Raw genomic sequence first — 25067 nt, forward strand, 5'->3', positions numbered from 1 at the left:
GCTAGCACTGAGTCATGGGTATATGCCCACACCTGGCCTGAGTTCTATTGTCCCATCCAGACTTAAACGTGTTAATGGGAATAAACCGGATACTCCTGCTCAGCCAGAGTGATTCAATCAAGATCCATTGTTCTCTGAAAAACTCTTATCTGACCAGCTATTAGCCCATTATGGAGTCTGATCGCCTCTTTATTTATCGTTTGTCCTGCTCCAAAGTTCATCACCTGTGTCTGGCAGTCAGTTACATATTAATGGAATGGTGTTGTTGTTTTGTGCAAACACAAGTCCATATAGCGAATAATGAGTTTATGTTGACTGGGCTGCAGACAGCGAGTTTCGATTCCAGCCAGGACCTCATTTTTCAGTTTCTGTACCTGGCCTATGTGCCTTGTCAGTCTTTCCCCGGACCACCGCCTTCTATCAGTTAGCCAATCTTTTATCCATGCTAATTGTTACAACACCCTGGGCGAGTGAGTGGTCAAATTCCAGCCCCACAAACTCCAGAGTCCCAATGCAAGTGAATTAACCAATAAGTTGTGTATTTTCCTGAGACCTTTAACCCTTGACTGCTCCAATGAGTTACAGGCACCAGATTTCTAAGTAAAACATTAAATAGCTGTTTATTTATACGAAGGAAAAAGATGAATGTAGAATGGTAAGAAAAGTACAATGGTCTGCTGATCTAACTATTCCCCAAACCCCGTCCCACCCTCCACCCAGACACACACTACGGTAGGGGTAGGGAAAGGGACTGAAAATAAAAGGCATGAGATGGATCTTTGCTGCTGAGGTAGGGTCTTTGTAGCCAGCAATCTTCTCATGGTGGTCTTCAACTAGAGCCTGCAGGCTGTAGAATTCTCTCGCGGAACGTCATTTTCACTTTTAACAATCGCAGTCTTTTCATTGAGAATGTCGGCTCTGATGTCGGCTCAGTCCTGACAGGCCTCCACCTGATTAACCTCCTGTCTCACCTGAGACAATTTTAGAATTCTCTACCTGAGAATTTAAGCAAAGGTTGTCTGTCCGCTCCAGACCTCAACTGCTTGTCAGCTGTTTTTGCAGATCAAGATCAAGGGGAACTCCCACAGGTTAAACAGACTGCAGAGAGGGAAGTCAGTTACAGCTCCCTAGCCTTCAGTTGGAGATTTGAACTTTACAGGCCTGATAAGGGACAGTGCCAAACCAGCTCCTGGCTGTTTTTGAGATCTGAGCAGGATGGAGGTAAAAGTGAGACTCTTCTCCTGACCAGCCTTTCTTCCAGAAGTTTCTGAATGGCTCCACCAATCGCAAGCAAGAACCGGAGTTGTCCCAGAATTCAGATGCACTGTTGCCAAGTCCATCGAAATGACATCACGGACTGTGCCACAGAGCATCAAGGGGAGATTTGGGTCATGAGACTAGGGGTGTTTTCAATTTGACCAATGTCTGCAGGTTAAAACCAAAACTGCAATGTTGCAGGACAAAAATAAAAATGGGACAGACAAGGATTTAACAAGTTCCTTACATAATATACTACCCCCAACACCATGGATTTTTATCTTACTAAGTAGCCTTTTGTGTGGTACCCTTTATTGAACGCTTTTTGGAAATCCAAATATATCACATCTACTGGTTCTCCTTTATCTATCCTGCTCATTACTACCTCAAAGACTACTTGTAAATTTGTCAGGCATGATTTCCCCTTCATGAAAACACGCTGACGCTGCTTGTGATGCATTCCTAAATGTTCTGCTATTACATCCTTTATAATGGACTATAACAAAGCTAACTGGCCTATAGTTATTTGGTGTTTATTTGAATGAAGGTGCTACATTGGCAGTTTTTCACTCCTTTGCTACCTTTTCAGAATTAAAGGATTCTTGGAAGATTACTACCAGTGCATCCACTATCTCTATAACTACTTCTTTTAATATCCTGGGATGTAACCCATCAGTTCCAGGGGACTCAGCAGCCTTTAGCCCCACCCATTAGTTTCCCTAATACATTTTTGCCTACATTTATAATAGCTATTGTTTTTATTTTCTCCCCCTTCTGCCCCTTGGTTATTTAGTATTTTTGAAATGTTATTCGTGTCTTTCACCATGAAAACTGACACACAAAGTATTTGTGTAACTCCTCTGCTATTTCCTGGTTCTCCATTATTATTACCCCAGTCACATGCTCTAAGGGGCCTCTGTTCTCTTTGGCCTTTCTCTTCCTTTTTATATATTTAAAGAAGCTCTTGCTGTCCATTTTTATATTACTTGCTAATTTACCCTCAGTTTATCTTCGCTGTCTTTTTTTGATCATCTTTTGTTGGTTTTTAGAACTTTTCCAACCCTCTGGCGTATCACCAATCTTTTCCACATTACTTTCAGTTTAATACTTTCCTTAACTTCCTTGGTTAGCCACGGTTGAATTATCCCCTTCCTAGAATCCTCCTTCCTCACTGGGATATATCTTTGTAGTAAGCCGTGAACTATTTTCAGAAACGTCTACTATTGCCGATCAACCATCTTTCCTGCGAAACTCCTTTTCCAGTCCACTCCAGCCAACTCTACCCTCATTCTTTTATAATTACGCTTATTTGAGTGTAGCACAGTTGTTCCTGACCTAAGTTTCTCACTCTCAAATTGAATGCTTAATTCTACCATGCCACTGCTTCCGAGGGAATCTTTTACTCAGACTGTTTATCAAACTTGCTTTATTACACATTACCAAATCCCAAATAGCCTGATCCCTGTTGGATCCTTAACATATTGTTCCAGGAAACTGTCCCAAATATACTCTTGAGTTCTCTCTCATGGCTGCATCTGCCAATTTGATTTTCCCTATCTACATGAATATTAAAGTCACCATGATTAAAGGGCTGCCTTTTTTACTTGCCTTTATTACCTCCTGATTTATTCTTTGTCCTACAGTATAGCTACTATTTGGGGACTGTAGACTACTCCCACCAGTGTTGTCTTCCCCTTATTATTTCTTACCTCCTCCCATAATAATTCTACATCTTTCAACCCAAGATAACGTCCGGGTTCCCCAGCGTCGCATTTACGGGGTACCCCTATGATGCACAAAGGAATTTCACAGAGGTTCTGTTTACCCAGAGGTTGTCCAGAAGCGGAAACTTCCTCTGGACGATTAAGCTGAGCTGGAACCATCCGACAGTAGCGATTTTGATTGCTAACTTCGGATGATTCTGCCAATTTTACCCTGATAGTTGCTCTGTAAGAGTTAGAGGGAAAAATCACTTCTAACTCCGGAGTAATGTTGAAACACCCAGAGCCAGTCTTGAACGGGGCACCCCACACAAACACGACCACCCAAGGGACCAAACATACCACCCCTCTGACCCGACCTCGCGCTGGCCTAACCTGACCCGAGTAAGACCCAGTTCGTTCCCACTCCCCTTCCGGAATTACTCTTTTCCCCCCTCCCCTTCATCTTGGACTGGCCTCCCCATCTCGGACTGGGAACCCTCCCGGACTGACTCCCCCCCCCCCCCCCCCCCCCCCTCTGTCCCGTCCGACGACACCCTCCCCAATACTGATGCCAGCTCCCCACGAACCGAAACACACTTGTCCCACATCAGTCTTTGAGCCATGTATTCACCTCTCCAATGCACCCATGTTCATTTGCCATTGGCTCAGGTAATAATCCCAAGGTTATAACCTTGGAGATTCTGTGATTTACTTTAGTGCCTAGCTCCTCAAACTCTCTTAAGGAGAACCTCTTTCCTCATTCTAGAAATGTAGTTGGCACCTACATGGATCACGATAAGGGGATCTTCCCTCTCCCACTGCGAGTTCCTCTCCAGCCCAGAGTAGATGTCCAGAACCTTGGCACTGGGCAGACAACACAGCCTTCAATACTCTTGACCTTGACTATAGAGAAGAGTGCCTATTTGATGTACGTGCAGATGGAAGATAATGTTCAACACAAAATATCTCCAAAATGAACTGTTTGTATTTTTGGTCCAAACCAAAGTTTTAAATGTAAGGGTTTGGGAAAATGTAGAAACAGGCGTTGACCATTCAGCTCCTTGCGATTGTTCTGACACTTGTATAGATCAGCCATGTTCTAATTTTAACTGCATCTACTCCCCTTCGTTCATAACCTTTTACAAAAACGATCAATCTGCGTTTTGAAATTTTCCATTGATATCCATCACAAAACCTTTTGGGAATAATGTCCCACATTTTCACACTCCTTTTGAATAAAGGAATGCTGCTTGGGGTGCGGATGGGGAGGTGGGTGCGGATGGGGAGGTGGGTGCGGATGGGGAGGTGGGTGCGGATGGGGAGGTGGGTGCGGATGGGGAGGTGGGTGCGGATGGGGAGGTGGGTGCGGATGGGGAGGTGGGTGTGTGAAGGCATCAGGGCAGGAAGAGATGATGGGGATAAAAGTGGGTCGCATGTTGGTCATTGATAAGATTCACCCTTGTTACCTCCGTGGATATTTTAGGATGAGCATGTCAAGAACTTTGTAGTGAATATGCCCCATGGAACCTGCGCAAGCTGAGATCCCATACTGTTGGAAATAATTGAACTCCAAGAGCCAAATTGTCATTGAACAAATGGTCTACTTGGTGCAAGTAAGTCTGCTGTTTCTCCATGCTCTTATTTCTATTTGCATACGTCCTCTAGACCCCCTTTAGGTTACGCAGCTGTCTGATGTCTACCTCTCTTCAGCAGAATAGACTGTACATGTATGGAACCGATTGTTTAAATGACCCCCATCTCCAAATTTTGGAATAGTTTCACTATGTGGTCAATGTAGCAGACTGAAGTGTAGCCCTGCTGCATTACCATCCCTTCAAAAAAAAAAAGTCCTGAGATTTTTTATTAAAGAATGAAAGGTTTTTCTCACGGATTCCCTGGTGAATGTATTGCATTTGTTCAGAAACTCCAGTTCATTTTTGAGTAAAATGCCTGCAGCTTTTGCCCCATCAATGGCCATGTCTTCCCGGTAGCATTCCATGCTGTGGGAAATGGCACATCCGTCTCCCACAGCAGCCATTCTGCAACATTTGGGTTTCTCGACTTTGTTCTAGAAGGGGGCCGATTAGCTCAGTGGCCACATGGTTCACATGTGAATCAGATTAATGTCGAATGCAAGGGATTCAATCCTCGATCGGGCTGAAGCGTACTCCTCCTCGCCCTATCCGTAGTAAAAACAAATCACAGCACTCTGCCATAGTTTGGTGAATCATCATCAAAGGATTAGGGGCGGCACAGTGATTAGTGCTGCCAGGGACCTGGGTTCGATTCCGACCCCCGGTGACTCTGTTTGGAGTTCGCACTTTCTCCCTGTGTGTGTTTCCCCTCCTGGTGCTTCGGTTTCCTCCCACAGTCCAAAGATGTGCAGGTTAGGTGGATTGACTATGTTAAATTGTCCTTCAGTGGGGTTATGGGGATAATGTGGGGTTTGGGCCTTGGTGAGGTGCTCTTTCAGAGGGTCGGTGCAGACTCGACAGCCTGAATGGCCTAGTTCTGTACTGTAGGGATTCTATGACCTGCCTTCAGATCGAGAACTGAGTCATGTTTTACAAGAATTAAACTCCATTCTGTGGAGTGGAGAGTTGGCAGAGGTAGTTGAACGGTGATTTTTTTTTTTCCCTCCCCGTTTACTGCAGTTGTGTAGAATTGCATTGGGAATTAAGTCATAGAACAGGAGTTCATGTGGAGGACTGAGTGAGCCGCAACTGAGCAGTGACCAGGAAGCCCCAAAGCTGAAAGCCCATGGTGGTAGCATAAACGATCAAAAGATCTATTATGGTCACCCCTTTCAGTTGCCATTGGCCCATGTAGTGTCGTTTGCTGTGTCAAGTATCTCACTGGCAGCTTTCTTCGTCACATTTGACGATGAGGGTCTGGCAACTTATCTATAATCGCTGTGCTTAATTGGTTAAGCTTGGGTGTGGACTCACAGCAAAGTAAACCGACACCACGAAGCTTCGGGAAACTGAGCTTGAAGAATGAGGCAAACATTTTGTTATTGCAGAAATATTTTAAAGCTCATAAATAAACAAGTAGCACAATTAGAATCGAGTGTAATCTCTAAATTGTTCTGAGATGTATCAAATATTCAATACTGAGCATAGCTTAAATGTAGAAAAGAGACTTCAATCTCGTCAGTAAGAATTAGGTATGAAGCCCGGCTCCAAAGGTGAATGGGTAATGTTGGCAAAACCATTGTATACTGAACTACTGCAACACCTACCTCAAAATGTTGGGGACATCCTAACATAAGTTGAACTGTTGAAAGCTCTCAGATGATCTTTGTGTCTCCTTGTTGCTGACCTCAACTTGAAGCCATAGTAGGCCCCAACTTTAGAGTGTATTTGATCAATGGTATAGAAACAGTTGAAGCAAAATAATGTACGGGGCTATGGGTGAGAGTGCAAGAAAGTGAAATTATTGCTGAAAAGAGAGACACGTTGCCAAATCTATTCATCTATCAGGAAAAATGCAAGAATGCCAAATTTCAAATAGTGGCAGCAATTTATGATGCAGGAGAAAACTGTGCTGATTGGTCGAGACATAACTAAGGAAAAAGCAGCAGAAAACTGATAGGATCCCCAAGCTCCCAGTTAATTAAAAAATATGAAGGTTTGTGTATTTTCTTATTGTTTGCAGAGAACGGGCTGGATTCTCCGTCGGCAGGATCCACAGTTTCACCGGCAGCGCGCTCACTCCCACGGATTTCCCGAGGGCGGCGGATGCCTGCAATGGGAAACTCAATTGGCCGGGAAGGAAAATCCCACTGCCAGCGGAGGGGCACCGCACCAGAAAACGGGTGTGGCGGAATGGAGAATTCCACCGCAGGTCTCTGTATCTGAATACATGCCACTTCTAGCAAGTTTAAATGTTATGGACTTACTTCAATTAATTGTTCGTGCAGCTATTTAAATAGATTTTTTACTGTAGCTATTGACACATTCAGAATTGTTCAGACGGTGCTGACCATGCAATTCTGCATTGATGGAGTATAGATCTGACAGTCAGAATGGCCCAAATGACTCAATAGGGCGGCATGGTGGCACAATGGTTAGCACTGCTGCGTCTACAATGCCAGAGACCCGGATTCAATTCTGGCATCAGGTGACTGTCTGTGTGGAGTGTGCACTTTCTCCCGTGTCTGTGTGGGTTTATTCCGGGTGCTCTGGTTTCTTCCCACAGTCCCAAGTATGTGCAGGTTAGGTGGATTGGCCATGCTAAACTGCCCTATCATGTCCAAAAGGTTAGGTGGGGTTATTGGGTTAAGGGGATAGGGTGGGGGCCTTGACCTTGGGTGTGTAGGTGCTCTTTCTGAGGGTCGGTGAAGACTCGATGAACCGAATGGCCTTCCTCTGCACTGTAGCAATTCTCGTCTATGAAAATTACTTGTGAGTTGGAACGTTCTGTGGCTCCTCCTGAATCCTTTTTATAAGTAATAATTTATCCAGCTACATCCAGCATTTAACCAACAGAACATTCATTTTGCAGGAGAAGAAATTCTTCTAACGTCTAATCACATTTGAAGCTTGCCAATTTTGCTTGAAGCCAAGTGGCCCCTTGCAGCCTAGAAATAAATAGTGTTTAAAATCCTGTAAAAGATCTTATTTCCATGTTTGCTCCCTCTTTTGGCTCAATTGGATTGTCTCCAAGCAAGTGCTCTCTCTCTGTCATTCTTGGTCAATGTTATTCTATGCCATTGTCCCCTCTCTACACCTGCAGTGCTGGATAGGCTGTGATGATCTTGGCAGCCCATTCATCCACATTGCCAAACAAGATAGCGCTCGTAAGAAGAGACATTATTTCTTGTTTCTGATCTATGAATAGTGCTAACGACAAATTGATCATACTTGTGGAACATTACATAGATCTAAAAGCAAAGCAACACAATATTGCAACAAAGAGCCAACTGTTGAAATGGCGCAGTCCCATTTATTTGTAATGATGATCACTTTAAACTCGTGATTTCATGTGCTTCTGAGTGGGCTGCTTTTTGACACAAGTGGTGCAATGTTTCCCTTATCAGAAACCTGGAATAGGAACTCGAGCACAGACATTCCAATTGAACAACTGACAATGGCTCAAATCAATTGTCTGGAACTGCATCTTCTGCTGGCTTTTATTCATTCATGCAACGTGGGCACTGCTGACAAATCCCAAGATCTGTCGCCGTAGGAGGAGAGAGTGGGTCGCCTGGACCTGTATTCACTAAAATTGAGAAGAACGCAAGGGGATCTCATTGAAACAGATAGAATTCTGACTGGGCTGGGTAGACTGGATGCAGGGGTGTTGTTTCTTCTGACTGGGGCTGGGCGGGGGGGGAGGGGGTGGTGGAGAGAGAGAGGGAGGAGGAAGAGGAGTTGGGGGGGGGGGGGGGGGGGGAGGGCTAGATCAAGTGGTCACAGCATGAATATACATTTTGGACTGGGATGAGGCGAAATCTCTTCACCCACAGGGTGGTGAACCTGTAGGATTCTCTACCACAGAAGACGGTGGAGGCTAAATCATTGAACATATTTATGAAGGAAAAAGATTTCTAGACTCTCCAAAGGTTTCGAGGGGTATGAGGCTTGAGTATGGCATTGAGGTGGTAAGATTCAGCCATGAGCATGTTGAATGGCGGGGCAAGCTCGAAGGACCGAATCGCTGACTCCTATTTTCTATTGCTCATCACTAATTGCCCTCGCAAACGTGCCGGTGAGCCATTTTCTTGAATGACTGCAATCTGTAATGAGCAACTCCCATGGTGCTGTTAGGTAGGCAGTTCCAAGATTTTAACCCAGTGACTACAGGGGCTATAATATAAGTGTGACATGGAGAGGAACTTGCAGAAGGTGCTGTTTCCACATGCATGCTACCCCTTCTCAGCAGTAGAGGTTTGAGATGAAAGAATATGGTAGGCAACTACCTTAGCCTTCCACTGCTGGATCTGCTGGGCCACATAAAATACCACGGGGTCCTGCTTTCGTCTGCTAAAGTTGCCAGCTAACTTGCAGCTTCTTTCTGCTACTACAAACCATCTTTTAAAATCCTTTTTCCTGTCTCTGACCTGGTCTTGGTACGAACACTACTTAACTGGCTTGGTGCAGTTCAGTCAATGGTAACCGCTCGGATTTTGATAAGTGGAGGAACTCGTGGACTATCTGGTCAATGAGACAGATCATCCAATCAGTTTTATCTGCCATGTTGCTTCCTTCCACTAGTCCACTAGTTCTCTAGGCTCACCCTCTTCCCTCACCTTGAACTAACATTTTTCTCAAGAATATCTCCTGTCAGGCTGCCTCTGAGCTCATCTTGTGCTTGACTCCCACCTCCTGCTCCCTTGATCCTATTCTGACAAAATTCCTGACCCCCAAATTTCCCCGCTGGCTCCCATGTTGGCTGATATTGTAAAATGTTTTATCTCCTCAGGATTTGTTCCCTTCTCCTTTAAATCCACCTTCATTGCTTTATTTCTTGGGAGAAAAAACAACCCTTGGACCCATTGTCCTTGCAAACGACAGCCTAACCTCCAACCTCCCTTGTTGTTCCATCGTCCTTGACCCAGCTGCCCTCACCCAAATCTGTGCCCACCTTTCCCAGAACTCCCATGCCTTAATTCCTCCAATTTCTGTCTCTGCCTCAAGGCGGCTCTAACCAAAGTCACAAATGACTGCCACAGACACGTAGGTGTAAGATAAACTCTCTCTCCTCATCCTTCCTGATCTGTCTGCAGACTATTGCATGATTGACATCCTCCAGCACTGCTTCATCACGGTCACCCAGCTGGGTGGTACTGCACTCTTCTGGTCTTATTAGCTGTCTAATTGGATATTATTTGTGATGGTGTCTTTTCCTGGTATTGCGCAGTACCATCTGGTGTTCTCCATGCCCCCCCACCCCCCCCCCCCCCCCCCAAGGATTTCTCCTTGCCCATCTCCCATTTCTCACCGTTGTGCTGCGCCTTGGTGACATTACCCAAAAGCACATCAGTTTTCACATGTAAATTTTGGTCACTCAATGCTATCTCGCCACTACCTTTCTCGCTGACGCCACTGTTGAGGAATGATCAGACTGCCTATCTGCCATCTGCCATCCGGTACTGGGTGAACAGAAATCCCCTCCAATTAAACATCGAGAAGACTTAAGTCAATGTTTTAGGCCCAAGCCTCAAACTCCCTAACTACTGTTTCCATCCTTCCTCCTATTCTCTCTCTTGAGATTAGACCAGGCTGTTGACAACCATATATATATGTTTCCGGAACCTAACTCTTCATTCACCTGAGGAAGGAGCAGTGCTCCGCAAGCTCGTGATTCGAAACAAACCTGTTGGACTTTAACCTGGTGTTCTAAGACTTCTTATCATGTTATAGTGGTATTGTCACTGGACTAATAATCCAGAGACCCAGGAAAATGATCTGGGGACCTGGTTCAAATCCCACCACGGCAGGTGATGAAACTAAAACTTAATAAAACATCTGGAATTAAAAAGTCTAATGATGACCATGAAACCACTGTCGATTGTTGGTTCACTCATGTCCTTTAGTGAATGAAATCTGCTGTCCTTACCTGGTCTGGCCTACATGGGACTCAGACCCACAGCAATGCGGTTGACTCTTTAACTGCAATGGTATCCCAAAATCCAGAAGGGTAACGTATAATACTGGTTCTTGGTGGTGTATATTTTCAATGTGGTGTAATGGGAGGAAAGATATGTAAACTAGTGAGGAACATGAATAAAGACTATCTATTAACTTAAAAGAAACAGAAACAAAAGGTTGCAATACACCACGACTGTGCATTTAACTAGAATAATGCTTATGCACTCACTATCTCATTAAGTTAACACCTGTTCCCAGCTGTCTACAATCCGGAGAATGCCCCTTTTCCAAACAACGTCCAATATTATATAACTCTTACGAGCTAAATCCAACACATCGTTGCCACCTCAGCACCAATGTGTTTTCGGGTCTGCTTCCTCCAGCTGAGTCTGGCTACAGTAGTAGCTGCTCCTCTCCTCCTGTCTTCAGTTAACTCTGCCGTGGCTATATATTTTTTTCCCTTTGACGTTTTTCTCTCCCACTAGCACCTTGGACCGGGCTTTCAGCGTAGAGGTGTGAATTATATTCTTATCTCTCCGCTTTGAACTCGCCTCTTCTACGTTTCGAACACCTATTTCTATACACCATTGTTCAACCCCCTCGTCACTCAGTAAACACTTGCTTTCCCGTTGCTCAGCTAATTCGCATATCAAAAACTCCTTCAAACAGATGCACCCTTATCAGTTCCCCTTTTATCCAATTCTTTCCTTTATCCCAATCATATTTTTACCATGAATCTTCTTTGTACTCCAGTATCTTGACACATGGTGATTCCACGATGAGCTGTTGGTAACCAACTGGCACGCCATCAGTAAAACTGTCTATTTTCACCTCCGTAACTTTGTCCCTGTAGCAGCTCATCTGCTCATCAAGGACACCTCATTTATAACCTTGATCTCCAGACCCGACTATTTCAGTGCACCTCTAGCTGGTCACCTGCATCCTACCTTTTTTAAACTTGAGGTCCATAGAATCATAGAATTCCTACAGTGCAGAAGCAGCTGTACAGCCCATCGAGTCTGTACTGACCCTCTGAAGGAGCATCCTGCCTTGGCTCACTCCTTCACTGTATCCCCGTAACCCTATAACTCAACAAACCTGAACATCCCTGGACACTAAGGGACAATTTATCATGGCCAATCCACCGAACCTGCACATTTTGCACTGTGGGAGGAAACCGGAGCACCCGGAAAAAATCCACGCAGACACGGGGAGAATATGCAAACTCCTCACAGACAGTCACCCGAGGCCGGAATTGAACCCGGGTCCCTGGTGCTGTGAGTAGTGGTGCTAACCACTGCATCACCGTGCCGCCCTAAAACCATGTTGCTACGGTCTTAAATCTCAACAAATCCTGTTCCCTTACCACTTTAGTGCTCGCTGATACATATTGGCTCCTGGGTTCTCTCGCTGCATCTTCGTTGTGAAGTTCTCATCATTGTTTTCAAACCCCTCCATGACCTCGCCTCTCCCTATCGGTGCAGCATCCTCCAAGCTAACCCCCCCCAGGATATCTACATTAATCTAATTTGGTATGGCCCAGGACACAGTCCTGAGGAGCCCCTGCTGATATGTCCTGGGGCTGAGATGTTTGCAGCTCAACTGCCAACAACTGCAGCCACACGAGGGCCAGTCAGTGGAGAGTCTCATTGACTTCAGTTTTACTAAGGATCCTTGATACCTCGACTAAGATCTCACCTTGTATATGTTTTATAAAATAGGTACAGATATCCTTGTGGCTATTTGTAAACTTTTAGAAACTGGACAAAGACCTTTTAAAATGGTCAAAGCCATGTCTGCGATCCTCAAACAAAAGGCGCGACCACGGCAGTATTTAAAAAACCTGCACGTTGTTACCACCGAAGAGATACTAACAATTCCCTGCGGGTTTTAGAGGCCAAATTCAGAGAGATCAGTACAAAGGTAATCTGCATTTGGTAAGCTAGGCCGCTCGGAAAATGGATCCCATAACCTTCCTTTAAAGCCTTCATAAATGGAGTATTTAACCAGCTCGGGAACCTGGACCAGTGATACACAAATCCCTTGTCAAAGGCGATGTGGATAGGTGGGAGTCATGTGAAAGCTGGTGGAACCAGTGCAAGGGGACTAAAACATTAACTTGAATATTTTTCATCTGCCACTTCACCGTCTCTCAGCAGCCTCACAGAAAAGGGACTCTGCCCAGATTGAACACCTGATCACATCTACACGGTTTCTACTGGAAATTCAGTGCCAATGCCTACAAGAGTAACTCATCCCTCAATGCCTATTTTATAGTGCATAGTCAACCCAACTGGAAAAGTGAATTACCAGCAATGGCTTTTGATCCCTGTGAAGGAATACCTTGTTGGAGTTGGATTCTGAACCCTGGACACATGTGAAACAATAATTATTTTCTCAGTAGTCTTTGCCCTGCAAATCTATCTTTCTCTATCCCTCATTTATTGTGTGAATGCAAAGGAGGCAATGCTGTGACCCTTAGCCTGCATTGGAATGTATGCAAATAAACTAATCCTTTGAGTGCACCTTATCTTGAGTGTGCTGTGGGATTGAATTGAATTTGATTTATTGTCACGTGTACCGAGGTATTGTGAAACTTATTGTTCTGCGTACAATCCATCAGATTGTTCCATACGTGAAAAAATATAGGGCATGCATCAATACACAATGTAAATACATAGATACAGGCATCAGGTGAGCATACGGAGTATAGTACAACTCAGTAGTGAAGATGTGTGAAGAGATCAGTTCAGGCCATAAGAGGGTCATTCAGGAGTCTGGTGACAGCGGCGAAGAAGCTGTTTTTCAACCTGTTCATGTGTGTTTTTTACCTCCTGCCCGATGGAAGAAGTTGGAAGAGAGAATAACCCAGGTGGGAGGGGTCTTTGATTATGCTGCCCGCTTTCCCAAGGCAGCGGGCAGTGTAGACCGAGTCAATGGATGGGAGGCAGATTTGTGTGATGAGCTGGGCGGTGTTCATGACTCTCTGAAATTTCTTGCGGCCTTGGGCCGAGCAGTTGCCATACCAGACTGTGATGCAACCAGATAGAATACTTTCTATGGTGCATCTGTAGAAAATTATATCACACCAAAATGAAGGGTTGGGAAATACTTCACTGATTATAAAGGGGGAAGCAAATCAAAACCCATTTTCGGTTTTTAAAAAACCCATCCCCCAAATGTATCATGCCACGCTCAGTCCACACTCGGTTAAATGCTATCATAGCATCATAGCATTTACAGTGCAGAAGGAGGCCATTCGGCCTATCGAGTCTGTACCATCTCTTGGAAAGAGCACCCTACCCAAGGTCAACACCCCCACCCAACACTAAGGGGAATATTGGACACTAAGGACAATTTATCATGGCCAATCCACCTAACCTACACATCTTTGGACTGTGTGAGGAAACCGGAGCACCCGGAGGAAACCCACGCGCACACGGGGAGGATGTGCAGACTCCGCACAGACAGTGACCCAAGCTGGAATCGAACCTGGGACCCTGGAGCTGTGAAGCAATTGTGCTATCCACAATGCTACCGTGCTGCCCGATCTTGATGTCAAGACAGTCACTCTTGCTTCCCCTTTGGAGTTTGTTCTAATATCTCTTCTAGGGGATTGGTGAATTACTTCACTAGAAAAGAAATGCGGCATGTGATCCAGTTGTAGTTTCTCTTTTGCTTTTTAGCAGTGCACACATTCAAAGCTCTGCTGCTGGTGTCTTTAAACACATTTGCCTGGACTTAATATAGGAACTCACAGTATGTTTTTTAATTCATTTATGGGCGAGTTGGGCCAACATTTGCACATCCTTAATTACCCTTGAGAAGGTAGTGATGAGCTGCTTTCTTGAACTACTACAGCCCCTGGGATATAGGTATAACCATAGTGGGCAGCACAGTGGTTAGCACAGTTACTTCACAGTTCCAGGGTCCTAGGTTAAATTCTAGGCTTGGGTCACTGTCTGTGCAGATTCTGCACGTTCTTCCTGTGTCCGCGTGGGTTTCCTCCGGGTGCTCCGGTTTCCTCCCACAGTCCAAAGATGTGCAGGTTAGGTGGATTGGACATGATAAATTTCCCTTAGTGTCCGAAAAAGGATAGGTGTGGTTACTGGGTTACGGGGATAGGGTGGAGGCCTGGCCTTAGGTAGGCTGCTCTTTCCAAGAGCCGGCGCAGACTCGATGGGCTGAATCGTCTCCTTCTGCACTGTAAATTCTATGATCGTGCTGTTAGGGAGGGAGTTGCAGGATTTTGACCCAGTCACTGTGAAGGAGCCTCCAGGTGGTGCTGTCCCAGGTATTTCCACAATCTCTTGATTGGTGCTTTTACTTCATTATGAAATCACAAGATGGTGTGCAGCAATGCTTCCTTCTAATTGACATTGTCCTATCTAGCTGCAAGATTAAGTATAAGAATGAGGTGGTGAAGAGGCTTAGATCATGCTGCACAGTATGGGACAATCCTTGAGATGTTGGTCGGATCACAACAAAGCCACATTATCAGAGAACGTTAAAACTGCAGAGTGATAGCTGCACACAAAAGCTTTGAAGACACAATGTTGAGACAGGTGTGCAAATGAAGAGCTGGTTACCAGAGGCATCCCTCATGGAACTGTATCACATGATGTACTTTATTTCCAGTGATGTCATGCTCCTATCCTTTAAAAGTGTCACGGGAGTGTCCCTTTAAGAAAGTTTTGGTCTGATCACATGGCTTCAGTGATGTCAATGTGTGGGTGGAGCTGAGATGAGCTCTGGCTGTGGGTTTTACTTTCGCTTTGAGTTTTTGGACTGGTTTGAACTGCACAGGATGAAAGAAGTGCCTTTCTCTATCTTCATTTTAAAAGCGGTTCCAGACTGCTTGGTCACTTAAAATAAATAATTGCTTTCTAGAAGTAATTCAAACTGAAAAGGGGAACTGATTATCAATAACAACAGTCTTATACAAGTGAGAATGTAGTGTGTTGGGCCACGCCTTTGAAAAGGGGTTTCTAGTTTTACTTGGATTTTGTTATTGAATTGGAACAGTTAAAGGGGAATTCATGAAGGGTTATACATAGATTACTGTAGCGTATGGGGTCTTTGCTTGTAATTGATAAAAGTTCTTGCTGTGTATGTTTATACAAATGTTAACTAGATTCTTAGAATAAAGCTTGTTTTTTTATAAATTAAAAGCGCCTAAGAAGTCTGTGGAATAACACCTGAAGTGAAGGCTCTTGTGCTCATCCTAGCCTAATTCAACAACAAGTTATAGGTCAGGTGAACCCCGTAATATACTTTGGAGTTTTTAAACCCTGGCCCATAACAAAAAGGCACAGTAAATAGAAGTTATTTTGCCCATCTTTGGACAAATGCTGTAATCTGTTCTGGAACCGTGTGGCCCAAATGGAAATAAACTGAGCACTGGTGGCCGTTCAGGGTGGTCGACACCAGCGGCCGTCTCGTTAATCTGGCTGGACTGAGATGTCCAGTAGTGAGTGAGAAAGAAAGGATAGAAAAAGATATAGTTGAAGCCTGCTGCCTTCAAACCTGAGAGCACTGGGGCGAACCTTGGATGGAGATGATCCATCAGCAGAATTTGATTTCCCACCGGTTCGCGTGGGGTGAGCATTCCGACAGTTTTTAGGGATGTAAAGATGATTTGGAGGTTCTGTGAGGTGCAGTGGGTGGCGTCCCTGCATCCGAGCCAGATGTTCCAGGGTCAGGTCCAACCCCAGTACATGACGGCCAAGGAAAGTGTGTTCATAAGGCAGCCAAACGGGTTGAGTGTTAACTTGTGAATAGGATATATGAATAGGATGGGAATAGAAGGATACGGACCCAGGAAGTGTAGAAGATTGTAGTTTAGTCGGGCAGTATGGTCGGCACGGGCTTGGAGGGCCGAAGGGCCTGTTCCTGTGCTGTACATTTCTTTGTTCTTTGTTTGTTCTTTGTAAATCCTTCCGACACATGCCAAAGGCAGGTGGTAAGGGTGGGACTGATTCCAGATCAGCCATGTGATGGAGAGAACATGGAAGTCTCCACTTTCACTATCTACAGCTCCAGAATAAGCATGGATGGAAAAAGGGCAAGTTGCTGCAGCAACTCAACTCCGAGTGAACTGCAACACAGACACTGACAATTCAGTTGGGACAGGCAGCTATTCATATATCACTGAACAAATGGATGATTTAATAGTCCAGATTCCACAATTTATGAATGTGATGTCAATTTTATTGGGAGAAAGGGAAGTTCATTATTTTGCTCGCAATTCTTCTGCCATGTTTTCAACTTCAATAAGTACTTCATCAATATTAATGCAATTATTATCCAATTTGCCTTTTGTAATAGATTCAAATCAATCACTTGATCCGCTTCATAAAGAACGAGTATATAATTCCAAGTCCCGTAGTTATCTTATATCTGAATATCTGAGATTAAGACAATGGGGGGATAAAATGGAGCCCCTGGGAGCAGATAGTGTTTATAACACTATGGTATTTTAGTACAAAAGCGTTTTTGAGAAAAAAACACTCCTATGATTAAGTTGTGAAACTGAGTTTCACTGATCATCGGAACAGAAGTGGCCATTCAGCACCGACTGCCTGTCCACCCTTTAATCCCCAATCAATGCCACACAAGTTGATGCTCATGAGGGGCTTCTATTGAATCAAAAATTAGACATGGGTTTGAATTTTTAGGCCTTGATTGGGGCTGGGCGCATAAATTTGTGCTGCCGACTGACTTGCCAGATTCCCAGTTCCATCCTGCCCCAGGGGTAGGGGTCTAGGGGGGTGGCGGGGGGAGGAGCTGGTGCTGGGTTTGCCAGCCCACAAGTGGTGGTGGGTAGTTAATATAATTAAGGCTGATGCCAATCGTTTCTTGATCTTTTGGCTAAGATCAGCGTCAGGTCAAGTCCAAGGTGAGGGGCAATATCTTTTCTCGTCAGCTTGGACTTTGTATGTCTCGCTTGAGACCTAGGTCTGGATTTTCCGTTTTGGAGACTTAAAGTCCCCACGCCAGCGTGAAAACGGGTGGTCTTTTACGCCAGGAGAACTGCCGCAAAACGGCCACCGATTCACCGTTTTGCTGGGGACTAGCAGGGAGGCAGAGTAGAGCTCACAGCTCTAGCTGCCGATACGGCCTTGAGCATTTCTGGTTCCGTGGCCGCGCATTCGCACGGTGGCGGCCAGCGACGGACTCCATGGCGGACTCAGCCCACCGATCCGGACCGCAAAGGTAGTGCCCCCCTTTGGCTGCTCGCGGGTTTCGGACCGACCACCCTCAGTGCCCCCAGCCCCGAATAATCCCCCCCCCCCCTGCCCAAGGATCGGCCCTCCCCCAAATGTGGCAGCTCCGGACTGAGTCTGCAGCAACCACGTGAGTTCGCGGATGGTGTGAGCACACATAACCCACCCCGTCGGGAACTCGAACGGTCGGAGAAGGAGCACGGCGTGGCGGGCCTCAGGCAATGGCCTGAGGTGGTGGATATTTGGCGCGCTCCCAATATTGGCGTCAAAATGGATTCTCTGCCCCGTCGCCGAACGCGATTCCGGCTATGGGGAGCGGAGAATCCAGTCCCATGAATTGGGTTCAATTTGAATTTCAATTGGTGTTTGGAGAAAGCGATAAAATGGACTAAGGGTTAGCCCTGCCCCACTCTGCACATTGGCTTTGTAAATTTAAGGATAGGATTTAAAAAATTAAGACCTATTGCTACAGGCCTTTAGGCAGGCCAGCACTCCAGGCATGCTTAAGAGGCCCACTCAATCTGCCTGATGGCTTCAGGTGAAGCCGCAGGCTGCTCTTTGGAGGAGTTCCACCTCCACAGTGGCATGGTTGCTAAAGGGATTTTTTATTTTAAACTCAAAGCACTTTGCGAGGGCACTTCCACCTTGGGGTCCCCTCTCCCTCACTTAGCTGAAAAGACAGCCTGCTGCTGCCTCTGAGCCGTAATGCTTCTTTTTGGCTCTGTCTCTTTAACAGCTCATCCGCCGCCATTCTTAATTGGACAGTGAGCCCACCCTATGGCCATCAATTGGCCAATTCATGGGAAATCAGTGAGGTGATTGTTCAATTTGGTCCTGTCGGGTCCTGAAGCCAGCACGCCTGTGATTCCTGGCCCTGATTGCTGTGGAGCTCCTCACTGCTGGAAAGTGTATGGACGTTGAAGAAAGAACGTTGCTAATTTATATAAATGTTTGACAATCTCAGCATGTCTCCGAGAACTTTGAGTCTTGGTTGTCATGCCGAATGTGCAGCAGCCAAATTGCACACAGCAAGGATCCACAAGTAAAATGAGATATTGATCAGAATATCCAATTTTTTTCAGTGATGTACGTTGAGGGATTAATAGTGACTAAAAGGAAACTCCCTGCTCTTATGTGAAAGAGTGTCATCGGCTCTTTTATGTGCACCTGAGGAGGCAAATAGCGCCCAGCTTTAATTTCTCATCTGATGGCAGTACAGCATTCCCACAATATTGCATTGGAGTATCAGTTTAAATTATATACTCATCTCTTGGGTGAGACTTTAACCCAGGATCTTCTGACTTCGAGGATAGAGTGCTGCCATGATGGTGATTTCAACTTGGCTATGATATCTCCTCCCTGCCCTATTGACCCAGCAGTTCCAAAAGTGGAACTCTTTGCCGCAGAAGGCTGTATAGACTGTGTGTCTTTACAAACAAAAGAACAAAAAAAAGAACAGCACAGGAACAGGCCCTTCGGCCCTCCAAGCCTGCGCCGACCATGCTGCCCGTCTAAACTAAAATCTTCTCCAATTCCGGGGTCCGTATCCCTCTATTCCCATCCTATTCAGGTATTTGTCAAATGCCCCTTAAATGTCACTATTGTCCCTGCTTCCACCACCGAGTTCCAGGCACCCACTACCCTCTGTGTAAAAAAACTTGCCTCATACACCTACTCTAAACCTTGCCCCTTGCACCTTAAACCTATGCACCCTAGTAATTGACCCCTCTACCCTGGGAAAAAGTCTCTGACTATCCACTCTGTCTATGCCCCTCATAATTTTGTAGACCTCTATCAGGTCGCCCCTCAACCTCCTTCATTCCAGTGAGAACAAACCGAGTTTATTCAACCGCTCCTCATACCTAATGCCCTCCATACCAGGCAACATCCTGGTAAATCTCTTCTACACCCTCTCTAAAGCCTCCACATCCTTCTGGTAGTGTGGCAATCAGAATTCAACACTATACTCCCAAGTGTGGCCTAACTAAGGTTCTATACAGCTGCAACATGACTTGCCAATTCTTCTGCTCAATGCCCCGGCCAATGAAGGCAAGCATGCCGTATGCCTTCTTGACTACCTTCTCCACCTGTGTTGCCCCTTTCAGTGACCTGTGGACCTGTGCACCTAGATCTCTCTGACTTTCAATACTCTTGAGGGTTCTACCATTCACTGTATATTCCCTACCTGTATTAGACCTTCCAAAATGCATTACCTCACATTTGTCTGGATTAAACTCCATCTGCCATCTTGCCGCCCAAGTCTCCAAATTATCTAAATCCTGCTGTATCCTCTGACAGTCCTCATCTCTATCCGCAATTCCACCAACCTTTGTGTCGTCCGCGAACTTACTAATCAGACCAGTTATATTTTCCTCCAAATCATTGATACATACTACGAACAGCAAAGGTCCCAGTACTGACCCCTGCGGAACACTACTAGTCACAGCCCTCCAATCAGAAAAGCGCCCTTCCATTGCTACTCTCTGCCTTCTATGTCTGAGCCAGTTCTGTATCCATCTTGCCAGCTCACCCCTGATCCCGTGTGACTTCACCTTCTGTACCTGTCTGCCATGAGGGACCTTTTCAAAGGCCTTACTGAAGTCCATATAGACAACATATGCCCTACCTGCATCAATCATCTTTGTGACCTCCTGGAAAAGCTCCAAGTTAGTGAGACACGACCTCCCCTTCACAAAACCGTGCTGCCTCGTGCTAATACGACTCCTTGCTTCCAAATGGGAGTAGATCCTGTCTCGAAGAATTCTCTCCAGTAATTTCCCTACCACTGACGTAAGGCTTACCAGCCTGTAGTTACCTGGATTATCCTTGCAACCCTTCTTAAACAAAGGAACAGCATTGGCTACTCTCCAGTCCTCCGGGACATCACCTGAAGACAGTGAGGATCCAAAGATTTCTGACAAGGCCTCAGCAATTTCCTCTCTAGCCTCCTTCAGTAGTCTGGGGTAGATCCCATCAGGCCCTGGGGACATATCTACCTTAATATTTTTCAAGACCCCCAACACCTCATCTTTTTGGATCACAATGTGACCCAGGCTATCTACACGCCCTTCTCCAGACTCAACATCCACCAATTCCTTCTCTTTGATCAATACTGATGCAAAGTATTCATTTAGTACCTCGCCCATTTCCTCTGGCTCCACACATAGATTCCCTCCCTGTCCTTCAGTGGGCCAAACCTTTCCCTGGCTACCCTCTTGCTTTTTATGTACGTTTAAGGCAGAAATAGGTAGGTTCTTGATGAATAAGGGGAATCAGGGGTTATGGGGAAAAGGTAGGAGAATGGGGATGAGAAAAAAATCAGCCATGGTTGAATGGAGGAGCAGACCCGATGAGCCAAATTCTGTTCCTATGTCTTATGGACACATTGCTTCCAGCATTAACACTTGGAGCTGGGAATAAATTTTGTCAATAGATCCTTCTCAATGATTTTGCTGAGCTTATTGATTTAGATTCAAAGCAGAGGGGGGAAATGCCTGTGCATGATTATTCTATCATGGTTTCCTTTCTGTACAGCCTGTTGGTCATATACTTAAGGGTAAGTACCTGCCCACGCCTCCCTCTGACAAAGAGTAAGCAGAGACATGAATAATCTAATATCCCTTAATCCATGTAAATAGATATTGATCCAATCCAGATGTTTCCCCATCTGTTCTTTAAGAAGTCTAAAAAGAGTCCAGTAGTTGCAAATTCATATATATTGCATTATAGTTCATGTTGTTGTGATACAGCAGACCATTTGCCTGGTAAATAATCAAGGTAAATTGATTTAATTTTACAGATGTCTAGAGCACAAAATGTCACTTTGGAGAAAGTCGAAGGCAACAACATGTGCGCTGACTACTTTCTTTTGAGCAGACTGAAATCTTTCACCAAAGTGTTATTTTGGTGCAAAACTGCCACGAGAAACCTCAATGAGCTTAATCGCGGTTCTAACACTCCTTTTCTTTTTGCTTGTCGTGCAGGTCCCTACTCCGGAAATCCGTGCTCACAGTTTGTACTTTGACCTTTCCGCTTATGGGATAGAGTTCTCCTCCACCAACAAGGAAGGCTCGGAGCCCTCCGCCTTGAGGCCAGGCTCCCACTTAAAAATTTACGGTACCTTCCGCAACCGTTACATGGCCCTCGCTTGCCCGGTGTCTGACTCCAAAGTAGTCAAGTTTCTCCGTCATACACCTAACTCGTCGGTGAGTGAAATTTAAAGAAGCTCATTTTAAACTTAACCAAAAGTTTAAACTAGGCTGCTCGTTTGCTTATTCTGTTCCTTTGTGTCCCCCTAAAGTCTTTCACAATCCTCGCTGTTTTGCCAATCCCTTTATTTTGTATGTCAACTTTTCAGATTGCTTTTCCCTGTTCCCACATCTGAATCATCTGTCTGCGCCTAACTAAAGTGAATATATCACTCACCTGAGCTGCACTATTTCCAACCTTTCTCCAATCTAACCAAGACGCCTTTACTCGAACACTTGGCTTTCTGTCAGCCAGCTTTCTATTGCTACATTCCATGTAATACTTGGAAGATTCCCAAAATGTATTTTTTGAAAATCCATATACATTACGTCTCCCCTGTGCTCTCTGACCTTGATTGTTGTCTGGAGCTATGGATAGTTCTGGTAGAGGTGCCAACTTTCATTCCATCATATGGCTCACCAGGAATCTCTCCCGCTTTAACCATCTGCCATTGGCGTGTGTTGGAATGATTTGCAGGTTGGTACTTAAATCTGTTTGGTCGCATTATGAACCTACCTTCCTTGGCCATCAAGTCTTGGGGTGGGACTCGACCACAGAGCTTTTGGCTCTGAGCCAGGGACGCTACCCATTGCGCCAAGTGTACAGTCTGAAATAAGTCTGAAAAATCCTATGTAATTTTGACAACTAGGCGAAACAATGGCATTCACGTGGACTGGAAGAACTTCTATAATGGGCTCATGGAGCTCAATGTCCACATGTAAGTTTTTCAGTTACAGAAGACGATATTGAGATAATTGTTGTTTTAACATAAATAACTGGGAATAACTCAAAGGATTGGCAGCAGGAAGTCCAAATTCAAATCCCACCATTCTAATCTAGTTGCCCAATAGGCAAGGTGAATGGGAAGACTGGAAATAAGATAATTTGTGACCAGCTCTTGACTACAGAAATACATGCCATTGTACCAACACCCTTCTCCATTTTCTGACTGTAATGCAGCACCTCACCCCCAGCAAATTACACACCAGGCGTGGAGATAATCTATAGGACAGGAAACAGTTTAACCTAACGCTGCCTTCAATCCAAAACCAAAACCACTCCAACCTCCGACGTTGAGCTTCAATATGCAGATGACTTTCCTGGGTGTACACTGACTCAAAAACTCAATTGCAGGTCATTGTGGACCCCTCTGAGAAAATAGGCTTTTCACTAAACTGCCGAAAAACTAAGGTCCTCTTCCAACTGGCTCTTACAGTGAAAGAACTCTTTATCTCTAGGCGCATCTTAAAGCACTGGGGAAATACTATTAGCTGTGCCTTCAAGTTCAATGACAAACAAATTGCCCAACAGCAGCATCATCTCCCAAGCCAAGGTGTGCAGTATCGAGGCACTAATCACTCAAAACCAGCTTTGTGTGCATGGCACCAGACTCCAAACGTTGAGGCATTGGAGAGAGTGAGCAAACTTCCTGCTACCTTATCTACCCAGCACTTCAAGCACCACCTGTCCCATGTTTGGCACAGGCTGAAGATACACACATTAGAATTGTCAGCCATCTCTTGAGCCACTGAACTGGAGTGGAAGCAAATCATCCAAGGTTCAGAGAGATCGCCTAAAAAGAGTCATTATCCATGGGTCCATCAGATACCGTCAAGAATCAAACCGAGAAATACTTGCTCTTTAATCTGAAGGGGGAAAGGACCTTGAAAGTCAAAACCACAACTTACAATATTATGACATCCCTCAAGTCCAGAGAGGGAACTCGGAGAACTTTAAATATTGATGTACCCATAGACACGCGCCAAGAGGGAGTAAGAAAAAGGAAGAGGTGAGTGTAACTGAGTAAAAGATGAGATTTTCTGAGGCTGTGAAAAAGTGAAGGAAAATGACATGTTGAGCTTTTGAAACAGAGAGGGAGGGAGCACTAGACTTTCAAGTGCGGCAGCTGAAGCCACGGCACCTAATGATGCAATGTTGGGCAGGGTTATGATCTGACAGGTGGTAAGTATCATGCAAACCAAATCCCAAAGGGAAACTTAGCAAGCTATTACAACTCTTTTCTTTTTGTATTTTACTGCAAGATCATCTATGTACTGAAGTCAAATGGCACAAAAACGAGTAAAACGGTTGGGATTTTAAATGTTAAAGAAAACTTAAGCGCACACGATTACATTTACACAGCTAAAATTAATCTGACAAAACATTCCCCGAAAACCATTTCCTACTTGGTCAGACTCACAAATAAACTCCACTTTTCACAACAATCTCCTCATAGATATTTAATCTAGAAAACATTCCAGTAATATTATCACAAGGCTTTAGGGGAGATACGTCACAGGGCTCCTCACTATTTCACTCTGCTGTCGAAATTGAAGACAAAACCCTGTTTTCTGAAAGAACCAAGACTTTTTTGGATTGTCGGGCAACCTGACTTTGTTTCTTAACAGTTCTGCCCCAGCACTGAGCACACTTCGGGAGGTCTTACATGGTGACTCCTCAAACACGGGTCTCAAATCTCTACTGAAGTCTACTTTTTCCTCCTCTTGTTTACAGTATTCTTATCCTCCTTTGAAATTTACCTTTCCCAGGATATAAAAATCGTTCACGTTTTCCCTTGGGTAAAATGAAATTTAATAACTTTACCTTCTTCATTTTTGACTTTTTCCAAGTTGTGAACCCTTTTTGTTTCCCTTTAAAATGTAACAACTGATCACAGCAAACCTTCTTTATCTCTTAATGCTAATTTCTACCGATGTCTTATTTGCTTATAAAAATTTCAGTGTGGCCATATTTACATCAAATGCATGCCTTTCACACCTAGACTTATTTGATCTCCTAAACCTTTCAGCTCAACTATCTTCAGTCACTTGCACAGACACACACAGACAAACGATCACAGTTACAAGCCTGCTTCACAGAATATCACAATGAACACCTAAAATATTTAAAATATGTACATTTATTCAAGAGGTAATCAGTTTGTGAGGTGCACAAAAAGATGAGCCTTTGAAGGTAGGGAGGTGGTAAACTCCAGATTTGAAAATGAAGATGAGGTTCTCGAAACTGGATTTTGAACG

The 25067-nt window shown here is 44.8% G+C and overlaps 1 protein-coding gene across 3 annotated transcripts in view; it reads left to right on the top strand.

The window, feature by feature from the left end:
• LOC140430375 (uncharacterized) overlaps positions 1–25067 on the top strand; it is a 173208-nt gene that overhangs the window by 87279 nt on the left and 60862 nt on the right. For 2 of the 3 annotated variants that reach the window (XM_072517835.1, XM_072517834.1), the window contains one exon: positions 21765–21986. The exons of the other annotated variant lie outside the window; for it this stretch is intronic. In XM_072517835.1, the coding sequence (XP_072373936.1) occupies positions 21765–21986 (222 nt within the window). The remainder of the gene's footprint in view (positions 1–21764; positions 21987–25067) is intronic. 3 annotated transcript variants of the gene reach the window in all.

This window comes from Scyliorhinus torazame, chromosome 10 (genome assembly GCF_047496885.1).
Source record: "Scyliorhinus torazame isolate Kashiwa2021f chromosome 10, sScyTor2.1, whole genome shotgun sequence".
Classification (NCBI taxonomy): Eukaryota; Metazoa; Chordata; class Chondrichthyes; order Carcharhiniformes; family Scyliorhinidae; genus Scyliorhinus; species Scyliorhinus torazame.